General features: G+C 40.8%; 1 protein-coding gene across 1 annotated transcript in view; it reads right to left on the bottom strand.

Annotated features, from left to right (window-relative positions):
- The window catches only part of LOC115144837 (protein phosphatase 1H-like), a 55,206-nt gene that overhangs the window by 23,472 nt on the left and 13,451 nt on the right, over nucleotides 1-18,283 (bottom strand). Inside the window, exons 2-3 of the mRNA XM_065003034.1 lie at nucleotides 15,599-15,770; nucleotides 8,829-9,191 (exon numbers count right to left, since the gene is read on the bottom strand). Of these exons, the coding sequence (XP_064859106.1) occupies nucleotides 8,829-9,191; nucleotides 15,599-15,770 (535 nt within the window). The remainder of the gene's footprint in view (nucleotides 1-8,828; nucleotides 9,192-15,598; nucleotides 15,771-18,283) is intronic.

Raw genomic sequence — 18,283 nt, 5'->3', positions numbered from 1 at the left:
GTATATGTATAGTAATGACTAAGATACAGTAGAATAGTATAGGATACAGTATATACATGTGAGATGAGTAATGCATAGACTAAGATACAGTAGAATAGTATAGGATACAGTATATACATGTGAGATGAGTAATGCATAGACTAAGATACAGTAGAATAGTATAGGATACAGTATATACATGTGAGATGAGTAATGCATAGACTAAGATACAGTAGAATAGTATAGGATACAGTATATACATGTGAGATGAGTAATGCACAGACTAAGATACAGTAGAATAGTATAGGATACAGTATATACATGTGAGATGAGTAATGCATAGACTAAGACAGTAGAATAGTATAGGATACAGTATATACATGTGAGATGAGTAATGCATAGACTAAGATACAGTAGAATAGTATAGGATACAGTATATACATGTGAGATGAGTAATGCATAGACTAAGACAGTAGAATAGTATAGGATACAGTATATACATGTGAGATGAGTAATGCATAGACTAAGATACAGTAGAATATTATAGGATACAGTATATACATGTGAGATGAGTAATGCATAGACTAAGATACAGTAGAATAGTATAGGATACAGTATATACATGTGAGATGAGTAATGCACAGACTAAGATACAGTAGAATAGTATAGGATACAGTATATACATGTGAGATGAGTAATGCATAGACTAAGACAGTAGAATAGTATAGGATACAGTATATACATGTGAGATGAGTAATGCATAGACTAAGATACAGTAGAATAGTATAGGATACAGTATATACATGTGAGATGAGTAATGCATAGACTAAGACAGTAGAATAGTATAGGATACAGTATATACATGTGAGATGAGTAATGCACAGACTAAGATACAGTAGAATAGTATAGGATACAGTATATACATGTGAGATGAGTAATGCACAGACTAAGATACAGTAGAATAGTATAGGATACAGTATATACATGTGAGATGAGTAATGCATAGACTAAGATACAGTAGAATAGTATAGGATACAGTATATACATGTGAGATGAGTAATGCATAGACTAAGATACAGTAGAATAGGATAGAATACAGTATATACATGTGAGATGAGTAATGCATAGACTAAGATACAGTAGAATAGGATAGAATACAGTATATACATATGAGATGAGTAATGCATAGACTAAGACAGTAGAATAGTATAGGATACAGTATATACATGTGAGATGAGTAATGCATAGACTAAGATACAGTAGAATAGTATAGGATACAGTATATACATGTGAGATGAGTAATGCATAGACTAAGACAGTAGAATAGGATAGAATACAGTATATACATGTGAGATGAGTAATGCATAGACTAAGATACAGTAGAATAGGATAGAATACAGTATATACATATGAGATGAGTAATGCATAGACTAAGATACAGTAGAATAGTATAGAATACAGTATATACATGTGAGATGAGTAATGCATAGACTAAGATACAGTAGAATAGTATAGGATACAGTATATACATATGAGATGAGTAATGCATAGACTAAGATACAGTAGAATAGTATAGAATACAGTATATACATGTGAGATGAGTAATGCATAGACTAAGATACAGTAGAATAGTATAGGATACAGTATATACATGTGAGATGAGTAATGCATAGACTAAGATACAGTAGAATAGTATAGAATACAGTATATACATGTGAGATGAGTAATGCATAGACTAAGATACAGTAGAATAGTATAGGATACAGTATATACATATGAGATGAGTAATGCATAGAATAAGACAGTAGAATAGTATAGGATACAGTATATACATGTGAGATGAGTAATGCACAGACTAAGATACAGTAGAATAGTATAGGATACAGTATATACATGTGAGATGAGTAATGCATAGACTAAGATACAGTAGAATAGTATAGGATACAGTATATACATGTGAGATGAGTAATGCATAGACTAAGACAGTAGAATAGTATAGGATACAGTATATACATGTGAGATGAGTAATGCATAGACTAAGATACAGTAGAATAGTATAGGATACAGTATATACATGTGAGATGAGTAATGCATAGACTAAGATACAGTAGAATAGTATAGGATACAGTATATACATGTGAGATGAGTAATGCACAGACTAAGATACAGTAGAATAGTATAGGATACAGTATATACATGTGAGATGAGTAATGCATAGACTAAGATACAGTAGAATAGTATAGGATACAGTATATACATATGAGATGAGTAATGCATAGAATAAGACAGTAGAATAGTATAGGATACAGTATATACATGTGAGATGAGTAATGCATAGACTAAGACAGTAGAATAGTATAGGATACAGTATATACATGTGAGATGAGTAATGCACAGACTAAGATACAGTAGAATAGTATAGGATACAGTATATACATATGAGATGAGTAATGCACAGACTAAGATACAGTAGAATAGTATAGGATACAGTATATACATGTGAGATGAGTAATGCACAGACTAAGATACAGTAGAATAGTATAGGATACAGTATATACATGTGAGATGAGTAATGCATAGACTAAGACAGTAGAATAGTATAGGATACAGTATATACATGTGAGATGAGTAATGCATAGACTAAGATACAGTAGAATAGTATAGGATACAGTATATACATGTGAGATGAGTAATGCATAGACTAAGACAGTAGAATAGTATAGGATACAGTATATACATGTGAGATGAGTAATGCATAGACTAAGATACAGTAGAATAGTATAGGATACAGTATATACATGTGAGATGAGTAATGCACAGACTAAGATACAGTAGAATAGTATAGGATACAGTATATACATGTGAGATGAGTAATGCATAGACTAAGATACAGTAGAATAGTATAGGATACAGTATATACATGTGAGATGAGTAATGCATAGACTAAGACAGTAGAATAGTATAGGATACAGTATATACATGTGAGATGAGTAATGCATAGACTAAGATACAGTAGAATAGTATAGGATACAGTATATACATGTGAGATGAGTAATGCACAGACTAAGATACAGTAGAATAGTATAGGATACAGTATATACATGTGAGATGAGTAATGCATAGACTAAGATACAGTAGAATAGTATAGGATACAGTATATACATATGAGATGAGTAATGCATAGAATAAGACAGTAGAATAGTATAGGATACAGTATATACATGTGAGATGAGTAATGCATAGACTAAGACAGTAGAATAGTATAGGATACAGTATATACATGTGAGATGAGTAATGCATAGACTAAGACAGTAGAATAGTATAGGATACAGTATATACATGTGAGATGAGTAATGCATAGACTAAGACAGTAGAATAGTATAGGATACAGTATATACATGTGAGATGAGTAATGCATAGACTAAGACAGTAGAATAGTATAGGATACAGTATATACATGTGAGATGAGTAATGCATAGACTAAGATACAGTAGAATAGTATAGGATACAGTATATACATGTGAGATGAGTAATGCATAGACTAAGACAGTAGAATAGTATAGGATACAGTATATACATGTGAGATGAGTAATGCATAGACTAAGATACAGTAGAATAGTATAGGATACAGTATATACATATGAGATGAGTAATGCATAGAATAAGACAGTAGAATAGTATAGGATACAGTATATACATGTGAGATGAGTAATGCATAGACTAAGACAGTAGAATAGTATAGGATACAGTATATACATGTGAGATGAGTAATGCATAGACTAAGACAGTAGAATAGTATAGGATACAGTATATACATGTGAGATGAGTAATGCATAGACTAAGATACAGTAGAATAGTATAGGATACAGTATATACATGTGAGATGAGTAATGCATAGACTAAGATACAGTAGAATAGTATAGGATACAGTATATACATGTGAGATGAGTAATGCATAGACTAAGACAGTAGAATAGTATAGGATACAGTATATACATGTGAGATGAGTAATGCATAGACTAAGATACAGTAGAATAGTATAGGATACAGTATATACATGTGAGATGAGTAATGCATAGACTAAGATACAGTAGAATAGTATAGGATACAGTATATACATGTGAGATGAGTAATGCATAGACTAAGATACAGTAGAATAGTATAGGATACAGTATATACATGTGAGATGAGTAATGCATAGACTAAGATACAGTAGAATAGTATAGGATACAGTATATACATGTGAGATGAGTAATGCATAGACTAAGATACAGTAGAATAGTATAGGATACAGTATATACATGTGAGATGAGTAATGCATAGACTAAGACAGTAGAATAGTATAGGATACAGTATATACATGTGAGATGAGTAATGCATAGACTAAGATACAGTAGAATAGTATAGGATACAGTATATACATGAGATGAGATGACTAAGTAATGCATACAGACTACATGTGAGAAGATACAGTAGAATAGTATAGGATACAGTATATACATGTGAGATGAGTAATGCACAGACTAAGATACAGTAGAATAGTATAGGATACAGTATATACATGTGAGATGAGTAATGCACAGACTAAGATACAGTAGAATAGTATAGGATACAGTATATACATGTGAGATGAGTAATGCATAGACTAAGATACAGTAGAATAGTATAGGATACAGTATATACATGTGAGATGAGTAATGCATAGACTAAGACAGTAGAATAGTATAGGATACAGTATATACATGTGAGATGAGTAATGCATAGACTAAGATACAGTAGAATAGTATAGGATACAGTATATACATGTGAGATGAGTAATGCATAGACTAAGACAGTAGAATAGTATAGGATACAGTATATACATGTGAGATGAGTAATGCATAGACTAAGATACAGTAGAATATTATAGGATACAGTATATACATGTGAGATGAGTAATGCATAGACTAAGATACAGTAGAATAGTATAGGATACAGTATATACATGTGAGATGAGTAATGCATGGACTAAGATACAGTAGAATAGTATAGGATACAGTATATACATGTGAGATGAGTAATGCATAGACTAAGACAGTAGAATAGTATAGGATACAGTATATACATGTGAGATGAGTAATGCATAGACTAAGATACAGTAGAATAGTATAGGATACAGTATATACATGTGAGATGAGTAATGCATAGACTAAGACAGTAGAATAGTATAGGATACAGTATATACATGTGAGATGAGTAATGCACAGACTAAGATACAGTAGAATAGTATAGGATACAGTATATACATGTGAGATGAGTAATGCACAGACTAAGATACAGTAGAATAGTATAGGATACAGTATATACATGTGAGATGAGTAATGCATAGACTAAGATACAGTAGAATAGTATAGGATACAGTATATACATGTGAGATGAGTAATGCATAGACTAAGATACAGTAGAATAGGATAGAATACAGTATATACATGTGAGATGAGTAATGCATAGACTAAGATACAGTAGAATAGGATAGAATACAGTATATACATATGAGATGAGTAATGCATAGACTAAGATACAGTAGAATAGTATAGAATACAGTATATACATGTGAGATGAGTAATGCATAGACTAAGATACAGTAGAATAGTATAGGATACAGTATATACATATGAGATGAGTAATGCATAGACTAAGATACAGTAGAATAGTATAGAATACAGTATATACATGTGAGATGAGTAATGCATAGACTAAGATACAGTAGAATAGTATAGGATACAGTATATACATGTGAGATGAGTAATGCATAGACTAAGATACAGTAGAATAGGATAGAATACAGTATATACATGTGAGATGAGTAATGCATAGACTAAGATACAGTAGAATAGTATAGAATACAGTATATACATATGAGATGAGTAATGCATAGACTAAGACAGTAGAATAGTATAGGATACAGTATATACATGTGAGATGAGTAATGCATAGACTAAGATACAGTAGAATAGTATAGGATACAGTATATACATGTGAGATGAGTAATGCATAGACTAAGATACAGTAGAATAGTATAGGATACAGTATATACATGTGAGATGAGTAATGCATAGACTAAGATACAGTAGAATAGTATAGGATACAGTATATACATGTGAGATGAGTAATGCATAGACTAAGACAGTAGAATAGTATAGGATACAGTATATACATGTGAGATGAGTAATGCATAGAATAAGACAGTAGAATAGTATAGGATACAGTATATACATGTGAGATGAGTAATGCACAGACTAAGATACAGTAGAATAGTATAGGATACAGTATATACATGTGAGATGAGTAATGCATAGACTAAGATACAGTAGAATAGTATAGGATACAGTATATACATGTGAGATGAGTAATGCATAGACTAAGACAGTAGAATAGTATAGGATACAGTATATACATGTGAGATGAGTAATGCATAGACTAAGATACAGTAGAATAGTATAGGATACAGTATATACATGTGAGATGAGTAATGCATAGACTAAGATACAGTAGAATAGTATAGGATACAGTATATACATGTGAGATGAGTAATGCATAGACTAAGACAGTAGAATAGTATAGGATACAGTATATACATGTGAGATGAGTAATGCATAGACTAAGACAGTAGAATAGTATAGGATACAGTATATACATGTGAGATGAGTAATGCACAGACTAAGATACAGTAGAATAGTATAGGATACAGTATATACATGTGAGATGAGTAATGCATAGACTAAGACAGTAGAATAGTATAGGATACAGTATATACATGTGAGATGAGTAATGCATAGACTAAGACAGTAGAATAGTATAGGATACAGTATATACATGTGAGATGAGTAATGCATAGACTAAGATACAGTAGAATAGTATAGGATACAGTATATACATGTGAGATGAGTAATGCATAGACTAAGACAGTAGAATAGTATAGGATACAGTATATACATGTGAGATGAGTAATGCATAGACTAAGATACAGTAGAATAGTATAGGATACAGTATATACATGTGAGATGAGTAATGCATAGACTAAGACAGTAGAATAGTATAGTATACAGTATATACATGTGAGATGAGTAATGCATAGACTAAGACAGTAGAATAGTATAGGATACAGTATATACATGTGAGATGAGTAATGCATAGACTAAGACAGTAGAATAGTATAGGATACAGTATATACATGTGAGATGAGTAATGCATAGACTAAGACAGTAGAATAGTATAGGATACAGTATATACATGTGAGATGAGTAATGCATAGACTAAGACAGTAGAATAGTATAGGATACAGTATATACATGTGAGATGAGTAATGCATAGACTAAGACAGTAGAATAGTATAGGATACAGTATATACATGTGAGATGAGTAATGCATAGACTAAGACAGTAGAATAGTATAGGATACAGTATATACATGTGAGATGAGTAATGCATAGACTAAGATACAGTAGAATAGTATAGGATACAGTATATACATGTGAGATGAGTAATGCATAGACTAAGACAGTAGAATAGTATAGGATACAGTATATACATGTGAGATGAGTAATGCATAGACTAAGACAGTAGAATAGTATAGGATACAGTATATACATGTGAGATGAGTAATGCATAGACTAAGACAGTAGAATAGTATAGGATACAGTATATACATGTGAGATGAGTAATGCATAGACTAAGATACAGTAGAATAGTATAGGATACAGTATATACATGTGAGATGAGTAATGCATAGACTAAGACAGTAGAATAGTATAGGATACAGTATATACATGTGAGATGAGTAATGCATAGACTAAGACAGTAGAATAGTATAGGATACAGTATATACATGTGAGATGAGTAATGCATAGACTAAGACAGTAGAATAGTATAGGATACAGTATATACATGTGAGATGAGTAATGCATAAGACTAAGACAGTAGACTAAGACAGTAGAATAGTATAGGATACAGTATATACATGTGAGATGAGTAATGCATAGACTAAGACAGTAGAATAGTATAGGATACAGTATATACATGTGAGATGAGTAATGCATAGACTAAGACAGTAGAATAGTATAGGATACAGTATATACATGTGAGATGAGTAATGCATAGACTAAGACAGTAGAATAGTATAGGATACAGTATATACATGTGAGATGAGTAATGCAAAATATGTAAACATCATTAAAGTGACTAGTGATCTATTATTAAAGTGGCCAGTGATTGGATGTACCACACCCCCTCGTGCCTTATTGCTTAATTAACCTACTTCAGACATATAGGCAGAGTATGTCTGTAGGTACAATAACCAGACAGTTATTATTAGAAAGAAAGGAGGAAGCTGCATTCATACAATGCTTACTAGTCCTATTCCCAGTGGGTTGCGATGTTGATCTCCGTATGCCAACTGCTTATATAAATCGGCAGAAAAAAATACTGTAATTGCCGAGAGGCCACTGATCAATGTCCATCAATTGAGCAGATAATGAACGGATAATGGATAGTTAAAGTGTGCTGCGATGTCTCTTAAAGTGAATGTGCTGTATTTAATTGATGCTGCGGTGTCCCTTACGCTATAATTAATGTCTAATCAATGCATGGTTAATATATGTAGAGTCCCTTACTCCCAGAACGTCACTCAGCACAACTGAAAATGCGTTCCTTCAGACCGGAGTTCAACAGGCCACAACATAGTCGTTCAGATAGAAATAGATGTAGAACAAATATGCCGGTCTCTGACATGTAAAACAAGGAAGCACATCCACTGTTTTCATTACACATCCATCTACAATGTTCGCCTACTGAACATAGCCCTGAACTCACCATCTCTTTAAAGGCGTTCTCAATGGCTCCCATCACCATGCTCTCGTGATGGATCTTCTTCTCCGTGAAGAACCTGGTGGGGGGCGGGGGGTGGCTGGGGGAGCCGGGGGCCCCTGCAGCCCCCCGCAGGGAGGCGGCCCTGGTGATGCCCCGGTGGGTGGTGGGGGTGAGGTGGTAGTTGGTGGGCTCTTCCCCCTGGATGATGGGGGCCAGCTGGGCCGGGTTCCTCAGGACATCCAGGACCTCCTGGAGGTGTTCTATGATGTGGTGTTGGAGCAGCTTAGATGCCACCACCGCTGCCCCTGAGCCCGCGTGGCCGTCAAACAGACCCCAGTAGTGGAAGGTCAGTCCGGGCTCCACGTCCTGGACACACACAGTATTTCAGAAGGAAACAGATATTCCCCAAGCACAAACATATACAGTTTTTTTTCTTCTTTCTGTGGTAGACCTGAAAACTGTAGCACACACATAGGAAGCTTGTGTACATCTCAGAGACTATCAAATATACATATATTCCTGTGTGGTCCGGCATGCAGACACACACAGGAATTTAAGTAGAACAAAACAAACGCATACAAACTACATGCATAAAAATACATCACTAGACTTCATGTACCTAAATCACTTTCATATCCCACTGTAGCTGCAAAACTATTGTTTGCAAGCAGACTGCAGTGTACAACATAGAGCATGCCAAAACAGTACATCATGCTTGACTCTACACTGGTATTATTTCACTGTCTGATGAAGTGATTAAATGGGGCACTTGTGTAGGTGTATATTGGTGTAGGCTTTGAGTGGGCCTGAGTAGGGCGGGTTGAGAGGGACAGTAAGCTAGACATACAGCAGGGGGGGTAGATACTACAGCTCTGGAACCAACCCTGGTCCTGGTCATCTACAGGAACACAGCTACTAGTCTGCAGCTCTGGAACCAACCCTGGTCCTGGTCATCTACAGGAACACAGCTACTAGTCTGCAGCTCTGGAACCAACCCTGGTCCTGGTCATCTACAGGAACACAGCTACAGTATATACATGTGAGATGAGTAATGCATACTAGTCTGTAGCTCTGGAACCAACCCTGGTCCTGGTCATCTACAGGAACACAGCTACTAGTCTGCAGCTCTGGAACCAACCCTGGTCCTGGTCATCTACAGGAACACAGCTACTAGTCTGTAGCTCTGGAACCAACCCTGGTCCTGGTCATCTACAGGAACACAGCTACTAGTCTGTAGCTCTGGAACCAACCCTGGTCCTGGTCATCTACAGGAACACAGCTACTAGTCTGCAGCTCTGGAACCAACCCTGGTCCTGGTCATCTACAGGAACACAGCTACTAGTCTGTAGCTCTGGAACCAACCCTGGTCCTGGTCATCTACAGGAACACAGCTACTAGTCTGCAGCTCTGGAACCAACCCTGGTCCTGGTCATCTACAGGAACACAGCTACTAGTCTGCAGCTGGAACCAACCCTGGTCAACCAAGCTACTAGTCTACAGCCTGGTCTGGTCATCTACAGGAACACAGCTACTAGTCTGCAGCTCTGGAACCAACCCTGATCATCTACAGGAACACAGCTACTAGTCTACAGCTCTGGAACCAACCCTGGTCCTGGTCATCTACAGGAACACAGCTACTAGTCTACAGCTCTGGAACCAACCCTGGTCCTGGTCATCTACAGGAACACACTACCAGCTCTGGAACCAACCCTGGTCATCTACAGGAACACAGCTATTAGTCTGCAGCTCTGGAACCAACCCTGGTCCTGGTCATCTACAGGAACACAGCTACTAGTCTACAGCTCTGGAACCAACCCTGATCATCTACAGGAACACAGCTACTAGTCTACAGCTCTGGAACCAACCCTGGTCCTGGTCATCTACAGGAACACAGCTACTAGTCTGCAGCTCTGGAACCAACCCTGATCATCTACAGGAACACAGCTACTAGTCTGCAGCTCTGGAACCAACCCTGGTCCTGGTCATCTACAGGAACACAGCTACTAGTCTGCAGCTCTGGAACCAACTCTGATCATCTACAGGAACACAGCTACTAGTCTACAGCTCTGTAACCAACCCTGGTCCTGGTCATCTACAGGAACACAGCTACTAGTCTGCAGCTCTGGAACCAACCCTGATCATCTACAGGAACACAGCTACTAGTCTGCAGCTCTGGAACCAACCCTGGTCCTGGTCATCTACAGGAACACAGCTACTAGTCTGTAGCTCTGGAACCAACCCTGGTCCTGGTCATCTACAGGAACACAGCTACTAGTCTGTAGCTCTGGAACCAACCCTGGTCCTGGTCATCTACAGGAGCACAGCTACTAGTCTGCAGCTCTGGAACCAACCCTGGTCCTGGTCATCTACAGGAACACAGCTACTAGTCTGTAGCTCTGGAACCAACCCTGGTCCTGGTCATCTACAGGAACACAGCTACTAGTCTGCAGCTCTGGAACCAACCCTGGTCATCTACAGGAACACAGCTACTAGTCTGCAGCTCTGGAACCAACCCTGGTCCTGGTCATCTACAGGAACACAGCTACTAGTCTACAGCTCTGGAACCAACCCTGGTCCTGGTCATCTACAGGAACACAGCTACTAGTCTGCAGCTCTGGAACCAACCCTGGTCCTGGTCATCTACAGGAACACAGCTACTAGTCTGCAGCTCTGGAACCAACCCTGGTCCTGGTCATCTACAGGAACACAGCTACTAGTCTGCAGCTCTGGAACAGCAACAGCTCTGTAACCAACCCTGGTCCTGGTCATCTACAGGAACACAGCTAGTCTAGCTCTCTGATCAGCTCAGGAACCAACCCTAGTCTGCAGCTCTGGAACCAACCCTGGTCCTGGTCATCTACAGGAACACAGCTACTAGTCTGCAGCTCTGGAACCAACCCTGATCATCTACAGGAACACAGCTACTAGTCTGCAGCTCTGGAACCAACCCTGGTCCTGGTCATCTACAGGAACACAGCTACTAGTCTGCAGCTCTGGAACCAACCCTGATCATCTACAGGAACACAGCTACTAGTCTGCAGCTCTGGAACCAACCCTGGTCCTGGTCATCTACAGGAACACAGCTACTAGTCTGCAGCTCTGGAACCAACCCTGATCATCTACAGGAACACAGCTACTAGTCTGCAGCTCTGGAACCAACCCTGGTCCTGGTCATCTACAGGAACACAGCTACTAGTCTGCAGCTCTGGAACCAACCCTGGTCCTGGTCATCTACAGGAACACAGCTACTAGTCTGCAGCTCTGGAACCAACCCTGATCATCTACAGGAACACAGCTACTAGTCTGAACACAGCTACTAGCTCTGGAACCAACCCTGGTCCTGGTCATCTACAGGAACACAGCTACTAGTCTGCAGCTCTGGAACCAACCCTGATCATCTACAGGAACACAGCTACTAGTCTGCAGCTCTGGAACCAACCCTGGTCCTGGTCATCTACAGGAACACAGCTACTAGTCTGCAGCTCTGGAACCAACCCTGGTCCTGGTCATCTACAGGAACACAGCTACTAGTCTGCAGCTCTGGAACCAACCCTGGTCCTGGTCATCTACAGGAACACAGCTACTAGTCTGCAGCTCTGGAACCAACCCTGATCATCTACAGGAACACAGCTACTAGTCTGCAGCTCTGGAACCAACCCTGATCATCTACAGGAACACAGCTACTAGTCTGCAGCTCTGGAACCAACCCTGGTCCTGGTCATCTACAGGAACACAGCTACTAGTCTGCAGCTCTGGAACCAACCCTGGTCCTGGTCATCTACAGGAACACAGCTACTAGTCTGCAGCTCTGGAACGAACCCTGATCATCTACAGGAACACAGCTACTAGTCTACAGCTCTGTAACCAACCCTGGTCCTGGTCATCTACAGGAACACAGCTACTAGTCTGCAGCTCTGGAACCAACCCTGATCATCTACAGGAACACAGCTACTAGTCTGCAGCTCTGGAACCAGCCCTGGTCCTGGTCATCTACAGGAACACAGCTACTAGTCTGCAGCTCTGGAACCAACCCTGATCATCTACAGGAACACAGCTACTAGTCTGCAGCTCTGGAACCAACCCTGGTCCTGGTCATCTACAGGAACACAGCTACTAGTCTGCAGCTCTGGAACCAACCCTGATCATCTACAGGAACACAGCTACTAGTCTGCAGCTCTGGAACCAACCCTGGTCCTGGTCATCTACAGGAACACAGCTACTAGTCTGCAAGCTCTGGAACGAACCCTGATCATCTACAGGAACACAGCTACTAGTCTACAGCTCTGTAACCAACCCTGGTCCTGGTCATCTACAGGAACACAGCTACTAGTCTGCAGCTCTGTAACCAACCCTGGTCATCTACAGGACACAGCTACTAGTCTGCAGCTCTGTAACCAACCTTGGTCCTGGTCATCTACAGGAACACAGCTACTAGTCTGCAGCTCTGGAACCAACCCTGGTCCTGGTCATCTACAGGAACACAGCTACTAGTCTGCAGCTCTGGAACGAACCCTGATCATCTACAGGAACACAGCTACTAGTCTACAGCTCTGTAACCAACCCTGGTCCTGGTCATCTACAGGAACACAGCTACTAGTCTGCAGCTCTGGAACCAACCCTGATCATCTACAGGAACACAGCTACTAGTCTGCAGCTCTGGAACCAACCCTGGTCCTGGTCATCTACAGGAACACAGCTACTAGTCTGCAGCTCTGGAACCAACCCTGATCATCTACAGGAACACAGCTACTAGTCTGCAGCTCTGGAACCAACCCTGGTCCTGGTCATCTACAGGAACACAGCTACTAGTCTGCAAGCTCTGGAACGAACCCTGATCATCTACAGGAACACAGCTACTAGTCTACAGCTCTGTAACCAACCCTGGTCCTGGTCATCTACAGGAACACAGCTACTAGTCTGCAGCTCTGTAACCAACCCTGGTCATCTACAGGACCACAGCTACTAGTCTGCAGCTCTGTAACCAACCTGGGTCCTGGTCATCTACAGGAACACAGCTACTAGTCTGCAGCTCTGGAACCAACCCTGGTCCTGGTCATCTACAGGAACACAGCTACTAGTCTGCAGCTCTGGAACGAACCCTGATCATCTACAGGAACACAGCTACTAGTCTACAGCTCTGTAACCAACCCTGGTCCTGGTCATCTACAGGAACACAGCTACTAGTCTGCAGCTCTGGAACCAACCCTGATCATCTACAGGAACACAGCTACTAGTCTGCAGCTCTGGAACCAACCCTGGTCCTGGTCATCTACAGGAACACAGCTACTAGTCTGCAGCTCTGGAACCAACCCTGGTCATCTACAGGAACACAGCTACTAGTCTGCAGCTCTGGAACCAACCCTGGTCCTGGTCATCTACAGGAACACAGCTACTAGTCTGCAAGCTCTGGAACGAACCCTGATCATCTACAGGAACACAGCTACTAGTCTACAGCTCTGTAACCAACCCTGGTCCTGGTCATCTACAGGAACACAGCTACTAGTCTGCAGCTCTGTAACCAACCCTGGTCATCTACAGGAACACAGCTACTAGTCTGCAGCTCTGTAACCAACCCTGGTCCTGGTCATCTACAGGAACACAGCTACTAGTCTGCAGCTCTGGAACCAACCCTGGTCCTGGTCATCTACAGGAACACAGCTACTAGTCTGCAGCTCTGGAACGAACCCTGATCATCTACAGGAACACAGCTACTAGTCTACAGCTCTGTAACCAACCCTGGTCCTGGTCATCTACAGGAACACAGCTACTAGTCTGCAGCTCTGGAACCAACCCTGGTCCTGATCATCTACAGGAACACAGCTACTAGTCTGCAGCTCTGGAACCAACCCCTGGTCATCTGCAGCAGGAACACAGCTCATCTGCAGCTCTGGAACCAACCCTGATCATCACAGGAACACTACTAGTCTGCAGCTCTGGAACCAACCCTGGTCCTGGTCATCTACAGGAACACAGCTACTAGTCTGCAAGCTCTGGAACGAACCCTGATCATCTACAGGAACACAGCTACTAGTCTACAGCTCTGTAACCAACCCTGGTCCTGGTCATCTACAGGAACACAGCTACTAGTCTGCAGCTCTGTAACCAACCCTGGTCATCTACAGGAACACAGCTACTAGTCTGCAGCTCTGTAACCAACCCTGGTCCTCTACAGGAACACAGCTACTAGTCTGCAGCTCTGTAACCAACCCTGGTCATCTACAGGACACATCTACTAGTCTGCAGCTCTGGAAACAACCCTGGTCATCTACAGGAACACAGCTACTAGTCTGCAGCTCTGTAACCAACCCTGGTCATCTACAGGAACACAGCTACTAGTCTGCAGCTCTGGAAACAATCCTGGTCCTCTACAGGAACACATCTACTTGTCTGCAGTCTTTTGTCCCCATCCATCACTTACACTCCCCTTTCAGCTAACCATCATTTTGCAGATTAGTTGACATGGTCAAATGTGTTAGAGCTGGGCTGGAATATCAGTCTTCACATCCTGTGTGTTAGTGCTGGAATATCACAACCCTGCACACCACACCCTGCAGCTCACTCTAGAACCAGGCTTAGCGACCACTGCTGTAGCTGGAAGGCAGTAGACTGTTGCCTCATTTCCCCTTGCTTACCAGGCTTATATGTCAGGCTGGATAAGAGACTATGGATGATTTGAGGCCGGGGAATAGAAGAGTCTACAGGTCCTGATGTGATAGAATGAGGGGGAAGGCCCCAGGGTATTAGACTACATCTGGATAGGGGGGGCTACTCACAGTGTTTTCCCTGAGCGCCAGCCCCTCTCCATTGGGCAGAGAGGACCTCCTCCGGGTGGTAGGGGGCCTGTTGGAGGTGGAGTTGCCCCCGGCACTGGGTCTACTCCTCACCACCACCACCTCACAGCACGCCTGGTCTTCGTTCAGATGGCTCTTCCCCGCGTTGATCACCCTGTGGGAGAGAGAGGCCAATGGGAAGCAGACACACACTAATTTCTCTCGTAAAGTAAGGGCAGCAGGTAAATCTGAACCAGTGGATACTTTATGTAAACAAACAACTCATACAATGCAACAATAAATGAGAAAGAATTAGAGGGAGGAAGCTGTGCGCATTCTGGAGAGCTGAGCACCTGATTTCTGGAGAGAGATGTATGTCTTCGCCATACACCTCTCCCCTTCTTGCCTCAACATTTTCAATTACACTTCAAGACACATTATCTTCAAAACTATTTCAGTGGTCACAGTGGTATCAGTGGTCACCAACCAGTCCATCACGGTCGACTGGTCGTTCTCCAAGGCATTCCTAGTTGATCACCAAACATTTCTGTAAAACCCCAACAATAAAGCCTTGCATTCCTATATATTATTTTTTTTTTCATTTCATGTTGTTGACGGTAGGTGCACTTGATTCAGTAGCCCTAGTGCCGGGAAAGCATCGTGTTCCCATTTTGAATGATTTCATGTGTGAACGTAAAACTTCACCTACCCGGCAGGCCCAGAGAGCAAATCAACTGCAACTATAGGCCTACCGCTGGCCAATCAGATAGCTCAGATCACCATGTCTGCAGTTTCCTCGAGCCATGGACCGTAAAAATAAGCTTTGAACGCACAGCAAAGTTGATACTGTGATATTTCAAAACCACGACTAGACTCAATGAATACAGCAAAGAGCTGCTGTTTTTATGAGTAAGTTCATGTGTAAGTTGTCATTCAGCACTGTCAACACTTTGTTCAACACTTAAAAGCCATAAAATGTGCCTTTTCCCTACTTCCACTCAAGCCACAACCAGCACTGCAGCTATAATGAATGAATATAGCAAACTCTTCTGATAAGCCTGCTTTGCTATTATTAACAGCTTGTGTCTATTAATATCAAGGAATATTTCACTTTCTCTGGTCATAGGAGTAGCAAAAATGAATTGGTGCATGAGGCAGAAATAATGCAGTGCGACTTGAATTTCACCATCAGTAGAAGGAGAGCGGAGGGATGGTGAGTCAGGTGAGAGGCAGCCTCACAGCTGCTCCCTCCCCTCAAACTGACCATCAGATGCAGGTCATCAGTCCAGAAAAAAGTACAATATTATAACATATATATATATATACATATATATATAACATACACAAGAGTTGAAATTGGAAGTAAACATACACTTAGGTTGGAGTGATTAAAACTCGTTTTTCAACCACTCCACAAATTTCTTGTTAAACTATAGTTTTGGGCAAGTCGGTTAGGACATCTACTTTGTGCATGACAAGTCATTTTTCCCAAAAAATTTTACAGACATATTATTTCATTTATAATTCACTGTATCACAATTCCAGTGGGTCAGAAGTTTACATACACTAAGTTGACTGTGCCTTTAAATAGCTTGGAAAATTCCAGAAAATAATGTCATGGCTTTAGAAGTTTCTGATAGGCTAATTGACATCATTTGAGTCAATTGGATGTGTACATGTGGATGTATTTCAAGAACTACCTTCAAACTCAGTGCCTCTTTGCTTGACATCATGGAAAAATCTAAAGAAATCAGCCAAGATCTCAGGAAAAAAAATTGGAGACCTCCACAAGTCTGGTTCATCCTTGGGAGCAATTTCCAAATGCCTGAAGGTACCACGTTCATCTGTACAAACAATAGTACGCAAGTATAAACACCATGGACCACACAGCCGTCATACCGTTCAGGAAGGAGACAATGTCTGTCTCCTAGAGATGACCGTACTTCGGTGCAAATGTGCAAATCAATCCAAGAACAGCAGCAAAAGACCTTGTGAAGATGCTGGGGGAAAAGGTACAAAAGTATCTATATCCACAGTAAAACAAGTTCTATATCGACATAACCTGAAAGAACGCTCAGCAAGGAAGAAGCCGCTGCTCCAAAACCGCCATTAAAAAGCCAGACTACGGTTTGCAACTGCACATGGGGACAAAGATCGTACTTTTTGGAGAAATGTCCTTTGGTCTGATGAAACAAAAATAGAAATGTTTGGCCATTGTTATGTTTTGGGGGAAAAGGGGAGGCTTGCAAGCCGAAGAACCCTATCCCAACTGTGAAGCACGGGGGTGGCAGCATCATATTCTGGGGGTGCTTTGCTGCAGGAGGGACTGATGCACTTCAGAAAATAGATGGCATCGTGAGTCAGGAAAATTATGTGGATATATTTACGCAACATCTCAAGACATCAGGAAGTTCAAGCTTGGTTGCAAATGGGTCTTCCAAATGGACAATGACCCCAAAGCATACTTCCAAAGTTGTGGAAAATGGCTTGAAAACAACAAAGTCAAGGTATTGGAGTGGCCATCACAAAGCCCTGACCTCAATCCTATAGAACATTTGTGGGCAGAACTGAAAAAGTGTGTGCGAGCAAGGAGGCCTACAAACCTGACTCAGTTACACCAGCTCTGTCAGGAGGAATGGGCCAAAATTCACCCAACTTATTGTGGGAAACTTGTGGAAGGCTACCTGA

Source organism: Oncorhynchus nerka, linkage group LG17 (assembly GCF_034236695.1).
Source record: "Oncorhynchus nerka isolate Pitt River linkage group LG17, Oner_Uvic_2.0, whole genome shotgun sequence".
NCBI lineage: Eukaryota > Metazoa > Chordata > Actinopteri > Salmoniformes > Salmonidae > Oncorhynchus > Oncorhynchus nerka.
The sequence above is the reverse complement of the archived record's forward strand: the minus strand, read 5'-3'. Positions and strand labels throughout refer to the sequence as shown.